The 23426-nt window shown below is 38.3% G+C and overlaps 1 protein-coding gene across 35 annotated transcripts in view; it reads right to left on the reverse strand.

Annotated features, from left to right (window-relative positions):
* Positions 1-23426, reverse strand: part of CCDC15 (coiled-coil domain containing 15) — a 49300-nt gene that overhangs the window by 18821 nt on the left and 7053 nt on the right. For 3 of the 35 annotated variants that reach the window (XM_086382953.1, XM_086382952.1, XM_086382949.1), the window contains exons 5-15: positions 20728-20841; positions 17988-18110; positions 15847-15963; positions 15179-15592; positions 14126-14245; positions 11472-11546; positions 11048-11170; positions 10456-10578; positions 5849-5872; positions 3801-3893; positions 3398-3501 (exon numbers count right to left, since the gene is read on the reverse strand). In XM_086382953.1, the coding sequence (XP_086239079.1) occupies positions 3398-3501; positions 3801-3893; positions 5849-5872; positions 10456-10578; positions 11048-11170; positions 11472-11546; positions 14126-14245; positions 15179-15592; positions 15847-15963; positions 17988-18110; positions 20728-20841 (1430 nt within the window). Of the gene's footprint in view, positions 1-3397; positions 3502-3800; positions 3894-5123; positions 5183-5848; positions 5873-10455; positions 10579-11047; positions 11171-11471; positions 12905-14125; positions 14246-15178; positions 15593-15846; positions 15964-17987; positions 18111-20727; positions 20842-23426 lie in introns of those variants that run through there. The other 32 variants (XM_086382955.1, XM_086382954.1, XM_086382950.1 and 29 more) reach the window with 17 other exon arrangements.

Raw genomic sequence — 23426 nt, forward strand, 5'->3', positions numbered from 1 at the left:
AATGTTCTGATACCATCTGTAAGACAGAGACCTTCATATTTCTTCTGGGGTCAAGAGTATAAATCCAACAAGAAAAAGATTATCCAGTGAGAAAATGGCAATAAAACAAAAGCCTTAAGCAGAAAAGCTTTTAAAGAAGGTCAGCAGAATAGCTAAAGAAGAATTCCCCACTGACTACACCATGTGGTAGGCATGTCATAAGAAGATTTAAGGTAGACATAAACTACCCACAGCAGAGATGTCTTGGCTTCAATTAGATGAACTAAAATTTCTATTCTGTGTTTTGCCTGATGAGTCTGTAAAATGCTTATATATGGGCACCACAGAATTCAGATTTTTTTCTTTTTGATGGAGATCAGATCAAAATTATGGCAAAATGACTAAATTATAGTACGACAAATCTGGCCTAGATATAAGAATGGACTTCCTGAGAGCCAATGTCCTTAGATTCTGAAACTATTATCCAGGGAATTAAATAATTACAGTCCCAAAGAACATTAAGAACAGAAAAGATCCCTGAACTATTTAAACAGAATTCTGCCTAAAGGCTACCCTTGGTAAATTCACAAGGATTTTTCCAAGCCTCTCTCTTCTAATCCCAATCCAAAACACACATACACATACACTTTTCTACTGTAGCAGTTTTTGCCAAGTCGCTTTTAGGACAACAGTGTTATAACATGTCTCAAAGGGGAAAAAAATGTGAGAATAAAAACATACCAAAGGAACTACTAAACACCTCACAGGAAAACCACTCTCACCAGTGGACTGCCACATAAAAATTTCAGAGTCTTTGTAGTCTTTATAGCAAAAAAACCCCAAGACATTAATCTAGGGGGCCCTTTCTGCTTAGGCTCCCAGAGTCAAACATATAAATAATAAAAAATTGAAATGCAGAAAGAACAGAAAAAAATTACTTATTTCCCCCAGTGAAAGACAATTCCTAAACATCTTGGAATGCTTAATTTAATCATTGTGTTCATCATCATTGTTCTTGCAAAAAGCTTTGCTTCTGTTGGGTCCATGGCTTGGGAGAAGTTCAGGGGTAGTTAAGAAGCTGTCCTGGGGAAGAAGGCAGATGCTTGGGCAGAAGCCCTAAGGTCAAGGGCTAATAGGTGAAGCAGTGACCCTAATAGGTCACTAGGTCTTCTTATTTTAATTTCAAGTAAAATTTATGTTCACAAGAGAAATTAAGTCTATAAATGTTGCTTTCTTATAAAGTCCTTGTCAGGTTGGTACTAAGATTATGCTGGCCTCTACAATTATTTGGGAAGTATTCATTATTTTCCATCCTCTAGAATAGCTTATATAAACCCTGGTGTTATTTTTTCCCTTAAATATTTGGGATCCCCTAATGCAGACATCAACCTAGACAGCATATTAAAAAGCAGAGACATTACTTTGCCAACAAAGGTCCATCTAGTCAAGGCTATGGTTTTTCCAGTGGTCATGTATGGATGTGAGAGTTGGACTGTGAAGAAAGCTGAGCACCGAAGAATTGATACTTTTGAACTGTGGTGTTGGAGAAGACTCTTGAGAATCCCTTGAACAGCAAGGAGATCCAACCAGTCCATTCTAAAGGAGATCAGTCCTGGGTGTTCTGTGGAAGGACTGAAGCTAAAGCTGAAACTCCAATATTTTGGCCACCTCATGCGAAGAGCTGACTCATTGGAAAAGACCCTGATGCTGGGAGGGATTGGGAGCAGGAGGAGAAGGGGACAACAGAGGATGAGATGGCTGGATGGCATCACCGACTCAATGGACATGAGTTTGAGTAAACTCCAGGAGGTGGTGATGGACAAGGAGGCCTCGTGTGCTACGATTCACGGGGTTGCAGCGTCGGACACAACTGAGCGACTGAACTGAACTGAATGCAGACATCTGAGCCTGGATCTAAACATTGAGTTTTTCTTTTTGGTAAAATTTTTTTCAAAAAGTGATTTAATTTGTTTACATTCCATAAGTGATTTCTTTTTGTGGGGTTAGTCAGATTTCTATTTTTTCTTGCATTCATTTTGTTCTTTTGAAGAGTCTGTCTATTTCATCAAAGTGTTCAAATTTTCTAATGTCTTCTTATTAACATTTAATGTTTCTAGGCTCTGTAGTAATGGCTTCTTTTTCATTCCTAATATTGGTAAATGATGCCTTCTTTCAAGTAACAGTTTTAATTCTTCCTTTCTGATTTAATGTCTTTTATTTATTTCTCTTGCCTAACTGCTCAGGCTAGGATTTCCTATACTATGTTGAATAGAAGTGGCAAGAATAGGCATTCTGATCTTAAAGGAAAGCTTTCAGCTTTTTACCATGGAGTATGATGTCAGCTATGGACTTGTCACATATGGCCTTTATTATGTCAAGGGACATGTCCTGAATGAATGCTGAATTTTGCCAAGTGCTTTTTCTGCATCTGTTGAGACAATCACATGATCTTAATCATTCAGTATGTTAATTTGGTGTATCACATTGATTGATCTGTGGATGTGAACCACCCTTGCATCTCTAAAATAAATTCCACTTGATCCTGGTGTGCAGTAGTTCCTTAGAAAAATGAACATCCTCTTACCATATTATTTAGCAAATGTACTCCTCATTATTTACCCGAAGGAGCTGAAAATTTATGCCCACACAAAACCTACACATAGATGTTTAAAGCAGTTTTATTATAACTGCCAAATCTTGGGGGGAAAAACAAGATATCCTTCAGGAGGTAAATGGACAAATAAACTGTAGTATGCTGCTGCTGCTAAGTCACTTCACTCGTGTCCGACTCTGTGCGACCCCATAGACGGCAGCCCACCAGGCTCCCCCGTCCCTGGGATTCTCCAGGCAAGAACACTGGAGTGGGCTGCCATTTCCTTCTCCAATGCATGAAAGTGAAAAGTGAAAGTGAAGTCGCTCAGTCGTCTGACCCTCAGCGATGCCATGGACTGCAGCCTTCCAGGCTCCTCTGTTCATGGGATTTTCCAGGCAAGAGCACTGGAGTGGGCTGCCACTGCCTTCTCCAAAACTGTAGTATATCCAGATATTAGAGTATTATTTGTCCATATGTAAAATAGGATTATGATGTGTCAGTGTAGGTTTATGAGTTGTAACAAATTCACCACTATGGTACAGGATATTGACAGTGGAGGAAGCAGTCCATGTGCAGGGTAAGAAGTAAACGGGAACTTTCTGGACTTTGTTTAATTGTGCCATGAATCTAAAACTATTTCAAAAAAATAAACCTATTAAAAAATATAACTCTTAACCATCTTTTAATATTGCAACCCAGATCAAAAATAGCTGTTTCCACTATGGATAAGAAGGTAAAACCACTGCCTGACTCTTTCTAAAATCTAGCTTCCAAAATGATCTTAACTGGTAATTCACAGCTCACACTGAGGATCAAAGAACTTACTTTTCAATTTTCTTCTTATGTTCTTTTTCCCTTTGTTGTTCTTTCACTTGTTCTCTTTCAATATCCATGAAAAGTCGTCTATACCTCAGATACTGCTTTTGACGCTAAAGAAGAGAAGTAAAAATGTTTAAGACTCTGCTCTCAGAGACTTTCCAAGAAAGGAAATATCCTTACTACTAGCTCAGTAGGTTGCTGCTGCTGCTGCTGCTAAGTCGCTTCAGTTGTGTCCGACTCTGTGCGACCCCAGAGACGACAGCCCACCAGGCTGCTCTGTCCATGGATTTTCCAGGCAAGAGCACTGGAGTGGGGTGCCATTGCCTTCTCCGGCTCAGTATGTTAGGACACAACAAATTGCTTCCAATCTCACATATACTGATGTCCAAAAGCCATTACCACTACATACCTCTTTCTTGTCTTCCTCTTGACTTACTCCAGACTGAAGTGCCAGGGGAGTTTGAAATTCAGTGTTCAATCTTGATTGATACTCATCACCAACCTGTTAGGAAGTCCAGTCACACAAAGTGACAAAACTGCCAAAAGCGAGACCTATGCACATTTTTGACAATTTTATCTACTAATTCTTTCCCCTGCAATCTTGAGCTCAACTAGATTTAAAAAGTTAAAAATATATATATATATAAAAGAATAAAATTTTAAGAAAGAATAAAGGCATTAAACAAAAACAAAAGACTCAGGTCAAAGATATGGATGAATTCATGACAAATAAAAATGTACAGAGGCCTTCTACAATGGTCACTTGAAATAATTCTATTATGACTGTGTGCTTGGGATCGAATATAGGATATAAAATTAGATCTCTTACTATCTCATATCTATAATAATTTTCAATTTGTACACATTCTTGATGGTGTGAATTTAGAGAATAAAAGCTTGAAAGAAAAGATTATAGCAATCAGCTGTCATGGCAGGGAAGAAACTAGAACTTATTTTCTTCCAAAATACTAGGAAAGCCTGTTGACATAACTTAGTATACTTACTTTCACATTATGTGGCTCAAATTATGATCTCTAACTTTTAGAAATACAAGTTTTAAATTACTTTGATCTTTTTAGCTTAAAAGTTATTTATCAAAAAAAAAGTTATTTATCTGTCAGCAAAGTTGCAAGATACAAGATCAGTATGCAAAAATCAATTACATTTTTATGTACTTGCAACAAACAATTTGAAAATGAAATTAAAGGTAAAATCTATATAATATACCATCAAAACACACCTTATGAATAAATTTAATAAAAGAAATATAAATTATACACTGAAACCTACAAACCATGTTAAAAGAAATAAAAGATCTAATTGAGTGAAAAGACATCTCTTGTTCATGAATCAGAAGACTTAATACTGTTAAGATGGCAAATGAGTCAACAGATTTAATGCAGTCTGCATCAACATTTAAGTTGATGGGACTTCCCTGGCAGTCCAGTGGTTAATATTTCACCTTCTAGACTTCCCTGCTGGCCCAGTGGTTAAGACTGCACCTGCCAAAGCAGGGGACATGAGTTTGATCCTTGGTCTAGGAATATTCCACATGCCGTAGGCAACTAAGCCCACGTGCCACAGCTACTCAGCCCACGCTCTAGAGCCTGTGTGTCACAACTACCGAAGCCTGCACACCTAGAGCTTGGGCTCTGCAACAGGAGAAGCCACGGCAATGAAAAGCCTGTACACCACAACCAGACAAAGCCTTCCTGCAGCACTGAAGACTCACCTTCCAATGCAGGAGACGGGGGGTTCGATCCCTGTTCAGGGAGCTAAGATCTCACAGGGCTTGCAGCACAAAAACCAAAGCATAAGACAGAAGCAATATCGAAAAAAAAAAAAAAAAAAACCCTCAATAAAGACTTCAAAAATGGTCCACATTAAAAAAAAATTACGTTTACTTCTCTGTAGAAGTTGACAAGGTAATCCTTAAATTCATACGATTGAAAGTCGCTCAGTCGTGTCTGACTCTTTGCAACCCCGTAGACTATACAGTCCATGGAATGCTCCAGGCCAGAATACTGGAGTGGGTAGCCTTTCCCTTCTCTAGGGGATCTTTCCAACCCAGGGATCGAACCCATTGCATTGCACTGCAGCCGGATTCTTTACTAGCTGAGCTTTACCCAGAATAGCTGAGATGATCTTGAAACAGAGAACAAAGTTGGAGAACTCACTCTTTTCAACTCAAAACTTATTACAAAGCTACACTAATCAACACGGTGTGGCACTAGCCTAAGGACAGACCCACAGATCAGTGGACAGAACTGGCAGTTCAGAAATAAACTCATATTTACAATCAACTGATTTTTGACATGAGTGATGAGAATTCAGTGGGTAAGAAGAATCTTTTCAACAAATGCTGTTGGGTCACCCTGGATACCCACATGCAGAAGAGTGAAACTGGACCCCTACCCAACACCATATATGAAGATTAATGCAAAGTGGATCACAGACCTGAACGCAAGAGATGTAAGATTCCTAGAGAAATACAAAGGAGTATTAGGTGATGGTTTCTTAGATATGACATCAAAAGCACAAGCCACAAAAAAGTAAATAATATGGACTTCATCAAAATTAAAAATTTCTGTGCTGCAAAAGAAACCACTGACAAAGTGAAAAGACAACCCACAGGACAGGAGAAAACATTTGCAAATCACAAAATAAATAAGGGTACTATGTGTAGAATATATTAAGAACTCACATAAGTTAATAATCAAAAGACAAATAATCCAATTAGAAACTGGGCAGAGGATTTAATAGTTTTCTAAAGAAAATACACATACGGTCAATAAGCACATGAAAAGATGCTCATCATTAATCATCAAGAAAATGTAAACCAAAACCACAATGAGCTATCATTGCACAGCCATTAAAAGAGCTATAATTAAAAAGACAAAAGACAATTACAAGTGTTAGTGAGGACGCGGAAAAACAGAAACCTCGTAATACTGCGGGTAAGGATGAACAGCGCTGCGCCACTTTGGAAACCAGTTTGGCAGTTCCTCCCGAGGTTAAGCATATGGATACCAGAAGTCTCAGCAATTCCCCTCCTACTTATACACCCAAGGAAGATGGAAACACATATCACAGAAAAACATATAAACGAATGTTCACAGCAGCACTATTCACTATTAACAGTCAAGCAGTAGAAACAATCCAAATGCCTATTAACTGATGAATGGATAAATAAAATATGCTACATGCATACAATGGAATATTATCCAACGAACAGGAATGAAGCATTGCTACATGCTACAAGGTTTATGAACTTGGAAAACATTATGCTAAGTTAAAGAACTCAGTGATAAAAGGCCATTCTATGATCCCTTTTATATAAAATGTCCAGAATAGGCAAATCTAGAGAGATTTAAAAGTAGACTAGTGGTTGCCTAGGGCTGGGGTTGAAGGTAAAGGGCAAAAGGGGATGAGTGGTTGCTAAAGGGTATGTGACTTCTGGGCAGTGATTAAATATTCTAGAAGTGACTATGGCAAAGTTTGCACAACATTCTGAATATAGTAAAAACAGTGAATTGTACATTTTCAATGGGTTGTATACCTGTATGGTATACAAAGCAGCTAGGCTTCATTATTTGACTACTCCTTATTTGTGAATTTGCCTATTCACCAAGATGTATTTATCATAGAATTAATGCTTGCAGTGCTTGTGGTCGCCTCCAGACATGAACAGTACTGGGAAAAATCTGAGTCATCAGATGGACATGTTGTCAGCTAAGGTCAAACACTGTGATGCTCTGCCTTCTTCTTTCAGCCTTCATACTGTAAACAGTATCCTTTCAAATGTACACTGAGTCCAAAGCTTTTTGCATTTTTGTGCTTTTTTTGTTATTGTGCTATTTAAAACACCCCTCAAGCACTGTGCTCAAGTACTACCTAGTGTTTCTAGCATAAGAAGGTTGTGATGGGCCTTATGGAGAAAATACATCTATTAGATAAGCTTCATTCAGCCATGAGCTATAGTGCCGTTGGCCCTGAGTCCAATGTTAATGGATCAACAATACATATTAATAAGGTGTCTAAACAGAAATTCACACAAAACAGTTAAGCAATGGTTCAGTATTGACTAAAATTCAGTTGCAGTATTTATGGCAAGTTTATAGAACATAACTATTATGAGTAAAGAGAACTGACTATATACCTCAATAAAGTTTGTTTGTTACAGATAAAATCTAAAAACAGTACGTAGCAAAAGGTTAATGGTGGCTATCTCTGTAATTTGGGGTCTTTTATCCTTTGTATTTACTTTTTGCTGAAATAAAAATGAAATCATTTTTTCTGCTTTCATAAAAGTAAGAAAGGACTTCCCCAGTGGTCCAGTGGTTAAGAATCCGCCTGCCAATGCAGGAGACACAGGTTTGATCCTTGGTCCAGGAAGATTCCACATGCTATGGAGCAGCTAAGCCCGTGAGTCTCAACCCCTAGAGCCTGTGTGCCACAAGAGAAGCCACCGCAATGAGAAGCCAGCACACCTCAGTTCCAGAGAGCCTGCGTGCAGCAACCAAGACCCAGTACAGCCAAAAATAAGTATAGGAAAAAACATTTTTTTTGGTTAAGAAAAATTGGACTTCCAGCACTGGCCAAGAAGTAAGCCCATTCTGAGCCTCTAGCTCTCTCTCACTGATTCTAAGTATAAATTGTAGGAAATGTGGCTCTAAGTATCTGCAGAGTATATGGGTGGGGTACCCTGAAGAGGGGTGAGTTTGGAATGCTACTCAATACTCTGTAATAACCTAAATGGGAAAAAGAATCTAAAAAAGCATGCAGATATGTACATGCATGACTGAGTCACTGTGCTCTACACCTGAAACTAATACAACATTTAAATCAGCTATAAACCAATAAAAATTAACTAAAAAAAAAAAGAAGGCTGAGTTAGAAAAGCGGATTCCTTAATTTTGTGTATGAAATGGCACACACCCCAGCATCACCCCTGAGCTGTGCTGCCTGGGATGGACTTAATGCAGTATAAAGAAGGCTCTGAGAACTGAACTAACATTGGAGCTGCTGTTCACAGAAGATGAGAGAGAACTTGGAGCCTGAACTTAACCAGGTCAGCTGCCTGCTAGAACAAAAAAAGGAACGTTCTTCAGAGGATTTTAACAAGAATATAATGTTCAAAATTGGACCCAGAAGAAAACATGGAAAGTGAATCCAGAATATGGATCCAAAGAAAGACAACTCTGGGATGAGACATTCCTGGTGGTACAGTGGATAAGACTTCACGCTCCCAATGCAGGGGGCCTGGGTTCGATACCTGGTCAGGGAACTAAGATCTCATGTGCCACACGGTCCAAAAAAAAAGGGACAATTCTTCCCCTGAGATTAGTAGAAACAGGGAAGAATGGCAAAAGAGTAAATGGTCAAGGGAGTTATTGAATGATGGCCCCTTTTTTAATGAAAGTCAGAGAGTACAGGGTTGCAGAAAGAACTTTATGGAGTATTTAAGGTTTGGAATTATCAGTGTGGGCCATGTGTGAGGGAGCTAACAAGTAGCAACTAAGAAAAACGCTAAGCAGCACTGGGGATCTAGCTGTGACTGTAAAACCCTAAGTATGAATGTGTATAATTGTATCTATTCCATTAAAGAGGGTTTTCTTTACAATAAACCTGGATTATTCGGGAGTCTGAAAGGTCAAAGGACTGATCTAGGATTTTCAGGGCTGGTGTGACAGAAGGACAAGGAGAGGTTCTGGCTATTAAAGTGGCACCCTGAATCAAACAGTCAGGATTAGGTACCCCTCTTCTTGCTCAGTTAATGGCCTATCCATTCTCTACCACTAATTACGCTGCTTCATAATTATCGCTTATTTATCAGTCTCTCTTCTTCAGACGGTCTGAAATTTGAGTGCTAAGTCTTATTCACAGCTATATCTTTAATATTTAAAACCTAAACAATGGCTAACATCAAACTGGTGCTCAATAAACGTTTGACTGACTGACCAATTCTTTCTAAACAAATTTAGCAAGAGACAAGCAGGTACTAGGCACCATGCTAAAGGCTGTCCACACTCCAGTAAACAAAACAGGTATGCTATTTCTCTTCATAAAGCTTACAGACTACTGGGAAACATGCAAATAAGTAATTACCAACTGTCTTGTGTATGGAGAAGGAAACAAACAGAATACAGGGACAGAGGAAAAACACAAAAGGGGAGGAGGCCTAATCTTGATAAGGTGGTCAGAGCAGAAGTTAAAGTTGAAATCTAAAGGATGAGAAGCAAAAAAGAGAAGACTCTCAAAAAGAGGGAAAAAATAGGCAAAGGACAGCAAGTAGAAAGGGCTTGCAGAATATAGAAATGGTGATGCAGAATAAAACACAACAGCCTTCCCTTAGACCAACCTTAGAGACCCAAACCAAAAATAATAAAGAAGCTGCAGTTCAGTCTGAAAAGCTCAGCCCTAGTGCTTCTTTCTGCCTTTCTTCCTCCTTTTCTTTCTGCTCTCTTAAAAGGACCAAGGGAAAATTTCTCTTTATCTCTTTCATATATTCTAACAATGCTAGTTGCCTGAAGGCTCTGTTTCTAAAATAACAAAAAAACACGAGTTAGAAATTATGCAGACAGTGTAAAATTCTGATGGGAATAAACTAGACTTCAGTCATAGGGAAATCTCAGTAGGCCACAGTACCGTGACACTTTCTTGGAAAACATAACCCTAACAAGTTCCAGCCTAAATGTCTTAGTGATCTGCCTTATGCCCTACCAGGTTCCTGATGGGGATCTAGTCCTGGCTGTTGGGTGCAAGATTCTCCTGACCCCGACCCTTCAGAAACCACTTACTTCTTTCCTTCTCATAAAAGAAGAGACACCAAAAATACACGTTTTATAAGAGAATACACATGTAAAAAATACAATTTTCCAATAGGTAACAAGTGTTTCTGACAATACCCTAGCCTTCAGGGAGTAATCTTAGGTCAAAACAGGTTTCACACACCATGAAATAAACCAAGAATCTGCTTTTTGCTCAGGCTTACTGTTCCCAGCTCAGTAGGTACCTATGACCCTATCTAAATTCCACTGCTCACGCTCCACAGTCTGCTCTACCTGTTTTCTGCTGGAAGCCTCTCTCTGCTGCTTGGGCGCAAGATGGTGATGCCCATCCAGAAGCAAATCTTCCTGCCATCTTTCAGCTGTTCCAACACATGGTTGCTGTACGGAGCATAAGCTCTAAAAGATACAAAAGCATTCACCAAATTGCATAAGCAGTGACATGATGTTGGTAAAAATACTTTAGGCTGCAGTGATAGCCCTGATGTAATCTAAACATGTCAGAAGAGTCTGATGCATTAGGGAATGAAAGCAGACACTACTCTTGCCACTGCTACGGATCTTAACTGTATCTGCGAAGCAATCCTAAGTTTCTCTACTGGTAAAACAAGGAATAATGGCATCGATCTCCCAGGGTTATTTTGAGAGTTTAATGAGACAAAGGATACAAAGTTCTAGAACCATTGTGGCTATGGTAAATGTTTAATGAATTTAAGCTGTTATTCATAATGATACTAATAACATTACTAATACTATTAATAAGAGATAACACTATCATCGCTTGCTGGCAGCATAGCTCTAGCAAGCCCATATCAAACTCTCACTAATTGACTTTCTGCTGCTTACTCTTCACTATACTAGGCTCTACCTTCTCTCTGGCAGAAACTGGATCCTGGATTTCATGAACGACACATTCACAGTGCTCCAGAAATAGCTCCTCTCTCCATCTCTCATCTGTCACATTATGTGAGGCCTGCCCGAAGTTCCTGTGCTAAAAGAAAAGAAACCTTGAACAACTGTCCAAGAAGCAGCATCAGGCCAGGGCCCTAGCGAAAGCTTCAGTGAAGAGGCCAGAACGAGTCTCAACAGGGCAGAACAGTCACAGAACAAGAGGGCATTATACCTTTGCCCATTGTTATTGACCTTAACACTAAACCCCTGAAGCAGTTATGACTTTGCCCTGCCAATCTGGAATTCAAACCTAAGGAATCTACTGTAACTTACTCCCCACTATATTCTGTTCTACTTACTCTCTGGGAAAGGCTAGGTCTTGAACACTGGGTGAGACATACCAACCACACTCCAGAAGCAATTCCTCTTCCAAGCTCCGATTTCTTGAAACATGAGGGTTGCATAATACACTTGCTCTAAAGGAACAACAAAATACAAAACTAATTGAGCAAAAATAACAGGTTATTATTTAATAACCTATTAAATAATAATAGTAGTTTAATAATAGTACTGTATACTTCAGTGACAACCCAAAATAATGATACTAGGGGAGGATAATTTAACAGGTGTGTGCATGCATGTATTTAATATAAAATTTCCAAACATACATCAAAGTAGAAAAAAAAATAGTATAAGGAATCTAAAGATACCCATCACCCAGCAATTAGCAACATCATGTTTTTTCATATATCTTTTCTCCCACATTATTCCTAGAGTATTTGAAAGCAAATCCTAGATTATTCTGGCTTTTTCTTTTTCTTTTTTTGCATGGGGTAACTCTTTATTCAACAACACATTTAGAATAAGATAAGGAAACAAGAAAATATCTTTATAAAGTTGCCAACATTTTCTCAGGTAAAGCCAGGAAATAAGCTTGTGTTACTTCCCTTAAGCACGCCTACTCAATGTCCCCGATAATTCCATGCATAAACAACAGAAGTGGTGAAGTCTGGGAAGTTTTGAGTGGCAAACAGCTTGTTTTGTTCTTCATCATAATTGGTCTGCAAACTGGATGTCTGGCTTTGGTATACTGCTTCAGCTGCCCAAGAGTAGAATTCCTTCAATGTATAGAAGACTAAATGTTCAAAGCCAAATTTACTGAAGGACTTGAGTTTACCAAGAACTATTTACTGACAACCAATCAATATTATACAAGTAAACTCTACCTCTTATTTGGCCCAAATGACAGACTTATGCTTTGTCACCTGGACTCTCTTTAGATCTGACACATTTTGAAATAACTGAAGACATCATACTCTTAGCCTAATGCCAGAAGCTTTAATTCTATGCAGCCTACATACAAGCTAGCTTGACAAGCTCTAGCCCAAATCTTAAGTAATCTCAGTTCAGTTCAGTTCAGTCGCTCAGTCATGTCCGACTCTTTGCAACCCCATGGTCTGCAGCACGCCAGGTCTCCCTGTCTATCACCAACTCCTGGAGTTTATTCAAACTCATGTCCATTGAGTCGGTGATGCCATTCAACCATCTCATCCTCTGTCATCTCCTTCTCCTCCTGCCTTCAATCTTGCCCAGCATCAGGGTCTTTTCAAATGAGTCAGCTCTTCGCATCAGGTGGCCAAAGTGTTGGAGTTTCAGCTTCAGCAGCAGTCCTTCCAATGAATATTCAGGACTGATTTCCTTTAGGATGGACTGGTTGGATCTCTTTGTAGTCCAAGGATTCTCAAAAGTCTTCTCCAACACCACAGTTCAAAAGCATCAATTCTTGGGTGCTCAGCTTTCTTTGTAGTCCAACTCTCACATCCATACATGACTACTGGAAAAAACATAGCTTTGACTAGACGGACCTTTGCTGGTAAAGTAATATATCTGCTCTTTAATATGCTGTCTAGGTTGGTCATAACTTTTCTTCCAGTAATATATCTGCTCTTTAATATGCTGTCTAGGTTGGTCCTAACTTTTCTCCCAAGGAGCAAGCGTCTTTTAATTTCATGGCTACAGTCACCATCTGCAGTTACTTTTTTAGAAAGTAGACAGAGTTCCCACTGTCTTCTGCTCTACCTGCTCTCTGGGGGGAGGGGGGCGGGTCTTACATTTTAGGTTGAATATACTGATGACACCCCAGAGTCAATTCATCTTTCTTCTCGCATTAGAGATGACAGTTGCTTCAGAAATACGTTTAAAGGAAACAACAAAAACAGAAAACAAATCGTCTAACCAGGGCAACATGCTAACCTTAACACTCTGGGCTTCAGTGAGAACGCCAGAGAAATGGTACCACATGAGGGTATTCTGATACATTTTAGTTTGAACAGGGATGTTAAACTTTTAACCCAAGTCTATAGATCTTACTTTTTAATCCCGAAACATTCACAGAACAGTCTGACAACCTCCTCAAAATTTAAGTAATTTAGAATCTGCTAATTCCCCTACATTGTTCATGTAAGAGCAGTATACCTGTGGGAACAATGCCTCACCAAAATAATAAACTAAAATCGTCTGATTCCACAATAAGAATACAAGTATGATTTATCAGCCTTCTGAATGACAGAACTGCTTTGATTGATACAGTTCACTAAACAAGGGTCTGATTCTATATTTCACATTACCAATTGTTGGAAATGTATAAAATCCAGTTACTTTTTTTCCATCTATCTCTTTTTTTTTTTTTTTGCAGGATGGGGAGTAGGGGCACACCTCAGAGCATGTGAGATCTTAGTTCCTCAATCAAGGATTGAATTGCACCCCCTGCAGTCGAAGTGCAGAGTCTTTACCACTAGAATAGTGTTGTCACTCAGTCGTGTCCGACTCTGTGACCTCATGGACTATAGCCCGCCAGGCTCCTGCGTGCATGGGTTTCTCCAGGCAAGAACACTGGAGTGGGTTGCTATTTCCTCTGCCAGGGGATCTTCCCAACCCAGGGACAGAACCCAGAACTCTCGCATTGCAGGCAGACTCTTTAAAGTCTGAGCCACAACAGAAGCCCACTGGACCGCCAGGGAAGTCCCGCATCTATATCTTTTTGATTGAGCTCTACCTGATCTCTGATGGAAGCCTGGTACTGAAGTTTAGGAGGCAGATATTGATAACTTGCCAGAGAAAAGTCTTTTCTCCCTTTCTCATTCATATCACAGTATGTCTCCTTGAAGCATACCTTCTAAAAGACAAAAAAAAAACATAAATTGTCAATTGTTCAACGGGAGTAACATGAAATAATAGAAATAATAGTCCAGGCTTTATTAGAAACCTTACAGTAATTTTTTCAACTCCAGATGATGTGAAACAATATGGAATAAAACACAAACCACACTTCCTGAAATCTCTCTGAGAACAATCTTGAAAAGTTCCAAACTAAGCCCAAATAATGCAATTCCTCATGTTCTCTCCTTTTTCTGCTCTGCCTTGCCACTGATGAAGGCCTCATCTTCACGCCTGTGTAAAAGATCCTGACAGATATCCAGAGGAAACACCTCTCCCTGACTCCTACCTATCAACATTGATACTGCTGGCTTCAAATCTGCTTTCTAAAAAAGAACAAATATAAATAGCAGTTATTCAGTTAAGAAACACAAGGTAATCAATAATACTTTAGGTTGCAGTGAGAATTCAGAAGTTAACTGAGGCCATCATCTTAAGAGAATAAGTTAATACACTATACTCTATGCCACATAAGCCTAGCCACAGCCCTAAGTAATTTACTTCCTGTTGATCCCTTTCTTTTCCTCTTAGTCTAATCAATCTCTGCTGGAGGGCTGGCCTTGGGACCTGGGTTAAAAATACTGTTGGGACACTTGTGATCTACTCTTTTTTCCCATCTTTCAGCTCTCAAAACAGACAAAAGCTGCGAGAAATACTTCATCTAACAAAGAAAGTTTTTTTAAAAAGTAAATTGTCCAGACAGGGGTAATATGCTGCTGCTAAGAATTTTAACACTTAATAAGAATGCTGGACATGTAAGAAATCAATCAGACAAGTTATTTCTTCCCCAACTATGACTCTCTAAATCAGCTGCAATAGTTCTTGCAAATCCCACTACAAGCCTTAACATGCTTATTTCTTTTTGTTGTATCTTCTTTCCATTTTATTTTACCTGATCACTGGGTAGAAAATCCTGGTCCTGACATTCAGGTTGAATATTCTGGTCTTTGGGGAGAATGTGCTGATCTGTGGGTAGAAAAGTCTGATTTTGGAGTGGAAAATCTTGCACTTCCAAGGCAATATCCCCATCTTCTAGTCCAACAGTCTGGTCTTTCAGGATACAACTCTTAGTTTTTGTCTTAATGGCCTGGGCTTTGGGCTCAACAGTGTGGCCTTCCAGGTCGATATGCTGGGTACTGAGTCTCGGCTCACAGCGCTGGGCTTCCCACTCAACATCAAGGACACTCGTCAAATCCCCCTGAGCTTCTGGAAGATAATCCTGGGCTTCTGGCAAAACGTCCTGATGTAACTGCTTTACTTCTTCCTCTTCTATCACATCAAATAGTGGGGTTTTGAACTGTACTTTCTAAAAGTGAACAGGAACATTGAATATAGAATGCCATGTAGCAGTAACACTCAGGTTTTCTGTGAGATTCCTAAAATAATCTTAAAAGGATATGGTAGTCAAACAAATTACTAAGATAAAATGCAAAATTACAGTCTTTGCTCAACAGAACCTGAATCTACAATCCCAAACCAGGCACAAGAATACCAACAGCTCAAGTCCAAATCATAATTACTTTCATTTCTATTATACCATCTCCCTTCCCTCTGCTTTACCTGAGCTCTGCTGAAAGGTATATCTTTGTCTTCAGGAAAGAGAGCCTCCTGGTCCCCCCAAGACAAATGCTTTTTCCCTTTCTTATCTATCATAACAGATGAAGATTCCTCAGGTTCCTAAAGAACATACAAACAAAAATGGAAAAACAAACAAATGTATCTATTACAGGTAGAAACAAGAATGCATGTAAAAGAATTAAGTTAGAATTCTTCCTCACACTACATATAAAAAAAAACTCCAAATGGATTATAAGAGCTAAAATTATAAAATTCTTAGAACACGTAGAATTAAGCGATGGTTTAATAGATCCTACACCATAGCACAAGCAGCAAAAGAAAAACAGGTAAGTTAGATGACACCAAAACTAAAAATTTTGTGCTAAAAAATGATAGCATTAAAAAAGTGAAATGAATATTTACATTGATGGCAATGTTGATACAATTTCATTGTTATGTTGATGGAATGTCAGTCTTGTAAATACGGTTTTAGAAACAGAAATTTTTTATTGTTTTAAAAAGATTTGTTATTTTGGTAATTTTCTTTTGATGAATTGGTGGATAGTTGTTTGAGGGCCTTTAAACTGCTTACAAAATGGTGGGATTTTTTTGTATAGTGGATAAAATGAGTAATTGAAAATGTGTCCATAGAAATCAAAGGTAAGTGGGGTCTTTGTGAGATGAGGAGTAGTTTTAATGTAGAAAGATATATTTACAAATGAGTCTAAAATTTCAAAAGAATTGGATAAAAAAATCTATTATGAGAATAAAGCAGTGACATAGTTAATTTGGAACTTTTGTTCTTACACCAATAAAGGAAGGGACCCCAATAAAGAGGCTTCTCGCACACATACACACGAAAAAATGAAACAACAACCCAGAGAATGGGAGAAAATACTTGCAAATCATGTAACTTGCAACCCCCTGGACTGTAGCCCACCAGGCTCCTCTGTCCATGGGATTTCCCAGGCAAGAATACTGGAGTGGGTTGCCATTTCCTTCTCCAGAGGATCTTCCCAACTCAGAGATCAAAGCTGTGTCTCCTGCACTGCAGGTGGATCCCTTATTGCCGAGCCACAGGGAAGCCCAAAGAATTCTTACAACTTGATAATAAAAAGACAACCCAACTTAAAAATGGTACTGCATCTGAACACAGATTTTTCTTCAAGAGAGATAAATAAATGGGCAATAAGCACATGAAAAGATACTCAAGATCATTAGTCATCAGGAAAATACAAATTAAAAGTATGGTGAAATGCCACTCCAAACCTACTTAGGAGGCTATAAAAAGATGGGCAACAACAACGATTGAAGAGGATGTGGAGAAACTGGAAACCTCATATATTGCTAATGGAAAACAGCTTGACAGTTCCTCAAAATATTAGGCAAAGAGTTACTATGTGACCCAGAAATTCCATAACTAGAAAAATGAATGTTCACCCAAATACATGTAACTGCTTACAGCACAATTATGCATAAAAGCTAAGTGGAAAAAATCCAAATGTCTATTAACTGATGAATGGATATACCAAGTGTAATATACTGATGTACTGATACATGCTACAAGGTGGATAAACTCTGAATACATTAAGCAAAGTAAAAGAAGTCAGTCACAAAAGCCCCATTTTATACTATTCCATTTATATGACACATACATTTACATGAAATGCCCAGAATAAGCAAATCTACAGAGACAGAAAGTAGCTTAGTGGTTGTTTAGTACTGGGGACAGAAACAGGAAGGGACTAGAGAGTGACAGTTAATGGGTACAGTGTTTCTTTTAGGGATAATGAGAATCTTCTAAATTAGATTGTGGTGATGGTTGCACATGGCAACCCACTCCAGTACTCTTGCCTGTAAAATCCCATGGACAGAGAAGCCTGTTAGGTTACAGTCCATGGGATGGCAAAGAGTCAGACATGACTAAGCGACTTCACATGATGGTTGCACAATCCTGTGAATATACCAAAAACCACTGAAGAGTACACTTTAAAGTAGGTAGACTGTGTGGTATGGGAATTATAGCTCAATAAAACCATTAGAAAAAAATTATTGGATATTATAATCTCAGTACTTAATTCCATCTTGTATGGTTAGTTATAACAGGGCATCTTTTTTCCCCTCTACTCTTTATATTTACCTACCTGATCATCCATAAATTTCTGGTAATCTGCAGGAGTTAAAAGACCTTGATGGACCTCCAAGGGCAGTTCTCCTCTTACACCTATATTTATCCTGGTAAATGATGGCTTCCTACAAAGTGCTTTCTGCAAAAAAGAAAAACTAATACAAATACAAATGGTCTAGAGAAAGCAATATGCTCATAACACTAAGTTGAGTTTTTGTGAAATATCTGATACAATCTTACCAGTTTATGGTAATCTAATACAGAATAGAGTTCTAGTTCAAGTATACAAACAAACCATTTACATAACAAACGTAAGGAGTGAAATAAGATAGTAGAATACTTTAACTTTCTTTGCAATTTGCCCTATCCTAGCCAGTAACAACTTCAGAATGCTTATAATTTTGTCTTGGTGATCTAACAGTGGGCAAACAAACCTATCTTCCACGTGTATCTCTAAATCTAGAACAACGGTAACAACCAAACAGATTCTAATGTCAGTAAAAATAAGTCTAACAAGCAAATGAAACCAGAGCTCAACTGGGTTATAGGCTGTTCTCCTTTCTGACCAGCAGATTCCTCCTGCTCACAACTGAGTGGGTAGAACTATTCAGATTTAAAGCAAAGACTACATACTCGATAAGAAAAATTTCGCTGTCAATTATATGGCATAGATTTGTTTGTGGTACTTTATCTGAAATAGCACATGCATTATTTGAAAGCAAGCAGCTAGACCAGAGTTCATCATTATCATAATGAACTACACTTAAATGGCACCTTTGACGTATAAAACTGGTTTATACAAGGATGTTATAAAAGACTTAACCTCCTCCCTTCTATTGGATAATTATTTCAGTCAGACCTAGGAACAGTACTCTTTTTGGAAAAACACCAATTGAAAGGTTATAAAGTATCAGTCTCTGGGATCTGGTCATCCTTCTTTTTCTGGTTTAAATAAACTGGGTCCAACCATTTCCTTTTCGCAGTACCAGGAAGTCAGTCTTATGGACCAAAACTACAGTACTGCCAAATCTGCGGAAGAGGTATGAAAATTGTCAAGAAACCAAGGCAAGAATTTAGTTACAAATGAAACTGTGTCTTGAGTCACAACAATGCAATCCTAGAGGTAAGCACACTTAATGCATCCAAGGTGGAACGCAATACTCGGCACACCCATGCCTACTTGCTTTTCACATTTCACGACGTGTGCCAGTCACTTGGCCGTGTCCAGCTGTTTGTGACCACATGGACGGTAGCCCGCCAGGCTACTCTGTCCACGGGATTCTCCAGGCGAGAATACTGCAGTGGATTGCCACTTTCCTTCTCCAGGGATCTTCCTGACCCAGTGATCAAACCCAGATCTCTTGCATTACAGGCACATTCTTTACCATCTGAGCTACAGGGAAGTCCATATTTAACTATAAGTTTCTTAATTATCACTATAGAGGAAGTATTCTACTAACTACAAACATAGAGGCATGTCTTTGATAGTTGCTGGTTGCACTGAGATACTCAAGGAAAAAATACAAAAATAAAATATAAACATATATGTAATCTAGGAAAATGTAAAAAAAAAATACCAATTAGGTAGGAAAACTGAGAGAGAACTAAACAAGAGACAGCTGGTAAAGGTACCAAAAAAGAGTAAAAAAAAGACTGATTAATAATCCATTTTATCGATGCTGCCTATCAAAACTTCCAAAATTAAGTAAACACAGGGAAATATACTGGTTTAGGATCCAAATTTGTGAATATGGAAATAAGGAGACACCAAAACAATGTGATTTTATAAGCATGGCTTTAAATATTCTTTTAACTCTAACTTAATATTTAGGTTCCAATTCGATCTAACTTTATTCTATAGCTTTTCTCACTGCAATCACAGTCTTTATTTTCACTATGGTAAAATATATACCAGGACGTCCAGAAAGTTATTCTATATTTTGAAACAAAAGAATTTCTTTCTGGACTTCCCTGGTGGTCTAGTGGTTAACACTCCATGCTTCTCCTGCAGAAGGCACAGGTTCAATTCCTGGTCAGGGAAGTTCCTCATGCTGTTTGGTATGGTGAAAAAAAAAAATCCAAAAAACCAAGAGAATTTCCTTTTTTAAAAAAAATGCCATTGACCTCTTCCTTCCTGATTAAAATTTAAAATATATACATTACGGAAAATTTCTATGATTAAAAAAAAGAAAAAAAATCACTTGTAATAACACTACCCAGAAATCATCAGCATGAACCTCTTGGTTCATTTCTTTTCAGGTCTTTGTCTATGCATATAGCATTCTCTCCCCATCTCGATATTTTGCCTTACACTTATCATTGGAAACAATATTCTGTATTTATGCGCTTGTTTAAGAATATGCTTCCCTACTAGCACAGGAGCTCCTTGAGGGATCTTTTCATTGCTGTTAAGTTCTGCTTCTAGAACAATGCCTGGAAACTACAGATAGTCCATAAATATTTATTGGATGAATTTTTTAAATTGAGCTTATACTATATCTAATTTATATCCTACTTTTTCCTTTTACCTTTATATCACAAACACTTTCCCAAGGCTTCAAATATCCTTTGAAAGCATGATATTTTTGATAACAGCTATATATGGATATATCATGTTTGTAGACCACTCCCTACTATTGGAAAATTAAGGTCATTTCCAATTATTTTTCAGTTCTAAATAATGCTGAGGTATAAATTAATCTTTATCCTATTTTTCACCTGTATTTTTAGAAACAACTCATGAGAACTTAGGTTACCTCCTGGGTGGGAAAGCTTTTCTTTTTATCATCTGGAAACTCTGGTGCATCTTTCTGATTCACAGTTTTAAATGATGCCAGCCGGTGACGTGCTTGTTTCATGCTTTGACTAAGCTGCCAAGGAAAAGGGAAAAAAAGAAAACAAAAACAGGCTACAGTCTTAATACCAGATTCACTAAGTGTTCCAACAGGAAAACAGGCCCCTATTATTAAAAAATGCCAGACCTGAGACCAGAGGATTACCTGCAAAGAAGACTTTCTGATGTGCTGATAAGCTTTTACAACACTGTTTTATTATTCTAAGAGACTGCATTTCATAACTTGATTTAAGTGCTGTTACTCAAATCATTTTTTAATAATGTATGCTTTATATTAAGTAAGTACACAAAAATATTAGAACCTAAAGATCTGAATTTGGAAATGCTTCAGCAGATATTCTTTACCTTTTATCCATCTTCTTAATAAAGAGTTATTTCTTCAACTGGTCCTTGCATGCCTGATCACTTTTATCATTCCTACTTCCCTAAAATTGTTTTTTCTTATTTACACGGGCTCCTTTTTCACCTGTAACATTTGAAGACTGTACTTACTTGTCTTTTCTTAAATGTCTCTTCTTCCAGGAAGCCTTCCTACATTAATTTAGAACACAAACGCAAACATCTCAACAGAACCAATTTGTTTCAAGTACTCTAGACAACAATTAGTAATAAATATTAATATCAAATATGTTAATTTTGTGTTTATTCCGTATTTCTACCTAGCAGTTTCAGTAAGCACCTACTTTGATTTCTTTTTCAGAGAAGCACTGCCTATTTTATATTTCACATATTTGCACAGAATGTTCCTTTAAGGAAAATCCAGGAAAGTGTATCCTTAAACAATTCAGTGAAATTATGGCAAAGCCAGGACCAATTTCAACCCATCCAGTGAAAGTTTAATGACATCATTTCTTCCTTAAAGGGAAATAATGATTATGGTTTACAGATATAAATAACAAATATTTTATGGTATTTACTAATAGTGACTAGAGATGAAAATTCTCTCTTGTTACCAGTCCAGTTTCCTTACAGCGTATTACCTCTGTTTTGACCTTGCTTCTAAGAAAGTCTATACCTCTAGCCAGAGAAACCAGCTTGAAACATTATACTCTATTCTATTAAAAGGAGGACTTTTAAATTTAGTTAGAGTAGAGTAGCTGGGCTTCCCTGGTGGCTCAGACGATAAAGCATCTGCCTGCAGTGTGGGAGACCCGGGTTCAATCCCTGGGTTGGGAGGATCCCCTGGAGAAGGAAATGGCAACCCACTCCTGTACTCTTGCCTGGAAAATTCCATGGACTAAGAAGCCTGGTGGGCTACAGTCCATGGGGTCACAAAGAGTCGGACACGACTGAGCGACTTCACCATAGAGTAGCTAAATTTAGTTAGTAGAGTAGCTAAAGGGGTCAGTCCAGTTCAGTTGCTCAGTCGTGTCCAACTCTTTGCGACCCCGTGAATTGCAGCACGCCAGGCCTCCCTGTCCATCACCAACTCCCCAAGATAGAGTTAATTACAATGCAATAAGACACAGTATATTTGCAGTTGAAGTTATGAAAAAATAGAGCCAAGAACAGGCCTGCTTTAACTCACTGTCAGGTATGGCAGACATAACTGCCCTGTATAATGGGACCAAGGATGCAAAATACTTGGTGTGACAGATTTAAAATAAGAGTTATGTAGTCTTCATTTTCCATCAAGTCCAACCTCTATTAGAATCGCAGACTGACTTTAGTCCCTTAAGCAGGATATTTCAGCTGGTCCAGCAATTGGACTATATCTAACATTCAGTTTCTCTGTCATTAAATCAACCCAAAAGCCCTTTCAATGACCTGCTATTAGGATGTAGTATGCTGAGTAACAGTCACCCAAAGATATCAAGGGGCTTCCCAAGCGGCATCAATGGTAAAAGAACCCATCTGCTAATGCAGGATGTACAAAAGATGTGGGTTTGATTCCTCAATCAGGAAGACCCCCTGGAGAAGAGTGTGGCAACCCACCCAGTATTTCTGCCTGGAGAATACCACAGACAGAGGAGCCTGGCAGGCTATAGTCCATGGTGTCCCAAAGAGTTGGACACAACTGAAGCGACTTAGCACGCACACAAAGGTATCAGGTCTTAATTCCTTAGACTTGTAATTGTTACTTTATAAGGAGAAAGGGCCTTTGCACATGTGATTAAGTTGAGGATCCTGAGATGAGATAATCTTGGATTATCTAGACCAACACTAAAAGCCATCACAAGTGGTTTTTATAAAACAGATAGAGGAAAACTAGACATACAGAAAAGATGATATGAAGATGGAGCCAAAGATTGGTTTGATGTGGCCGCAAGCAAAGGAATGCCAGCAGACACCAAAAGCTTGAAGAGTCAAAGAACAAATTTTCCCTAGAATCTGTGGAAGGAGCATATCCCTGCAGACACCTTGATTTTGGCTCAGTGAAACTGATTTTGGACTTCTGGTCTCCACAACTGTGAGAGAAAAAGTTGTTGTCATTTTAAGCTACTAAGTTTGTGGGCTTACAAATCCCCCTATTTGTTAAATGTTCATTTTACATAATTTATGTAAAATGAACATGCATACAAAGAGGCTAAAGGAGTTATAAGTATGCCAAAGTTTTGGAGCTGTGATGATGAGAATACCAGTTAGTAGTAGAAAAGTAAG

Source organism: Bos grunniens, chromosome 29, assembly GCF_055505025.1.
Source record: "Bos grunniens cultivar Pamir isolate PY7600 chromosome 29, Bosgru_T2T1.0, whole genome shotgun sequence".
NCBI classification, from domain to species: Eukaryota; Metazoa; Chordata; class Mammalia; order Artiodactyla; family Bovidae; genus Bos; species Bos grunniens.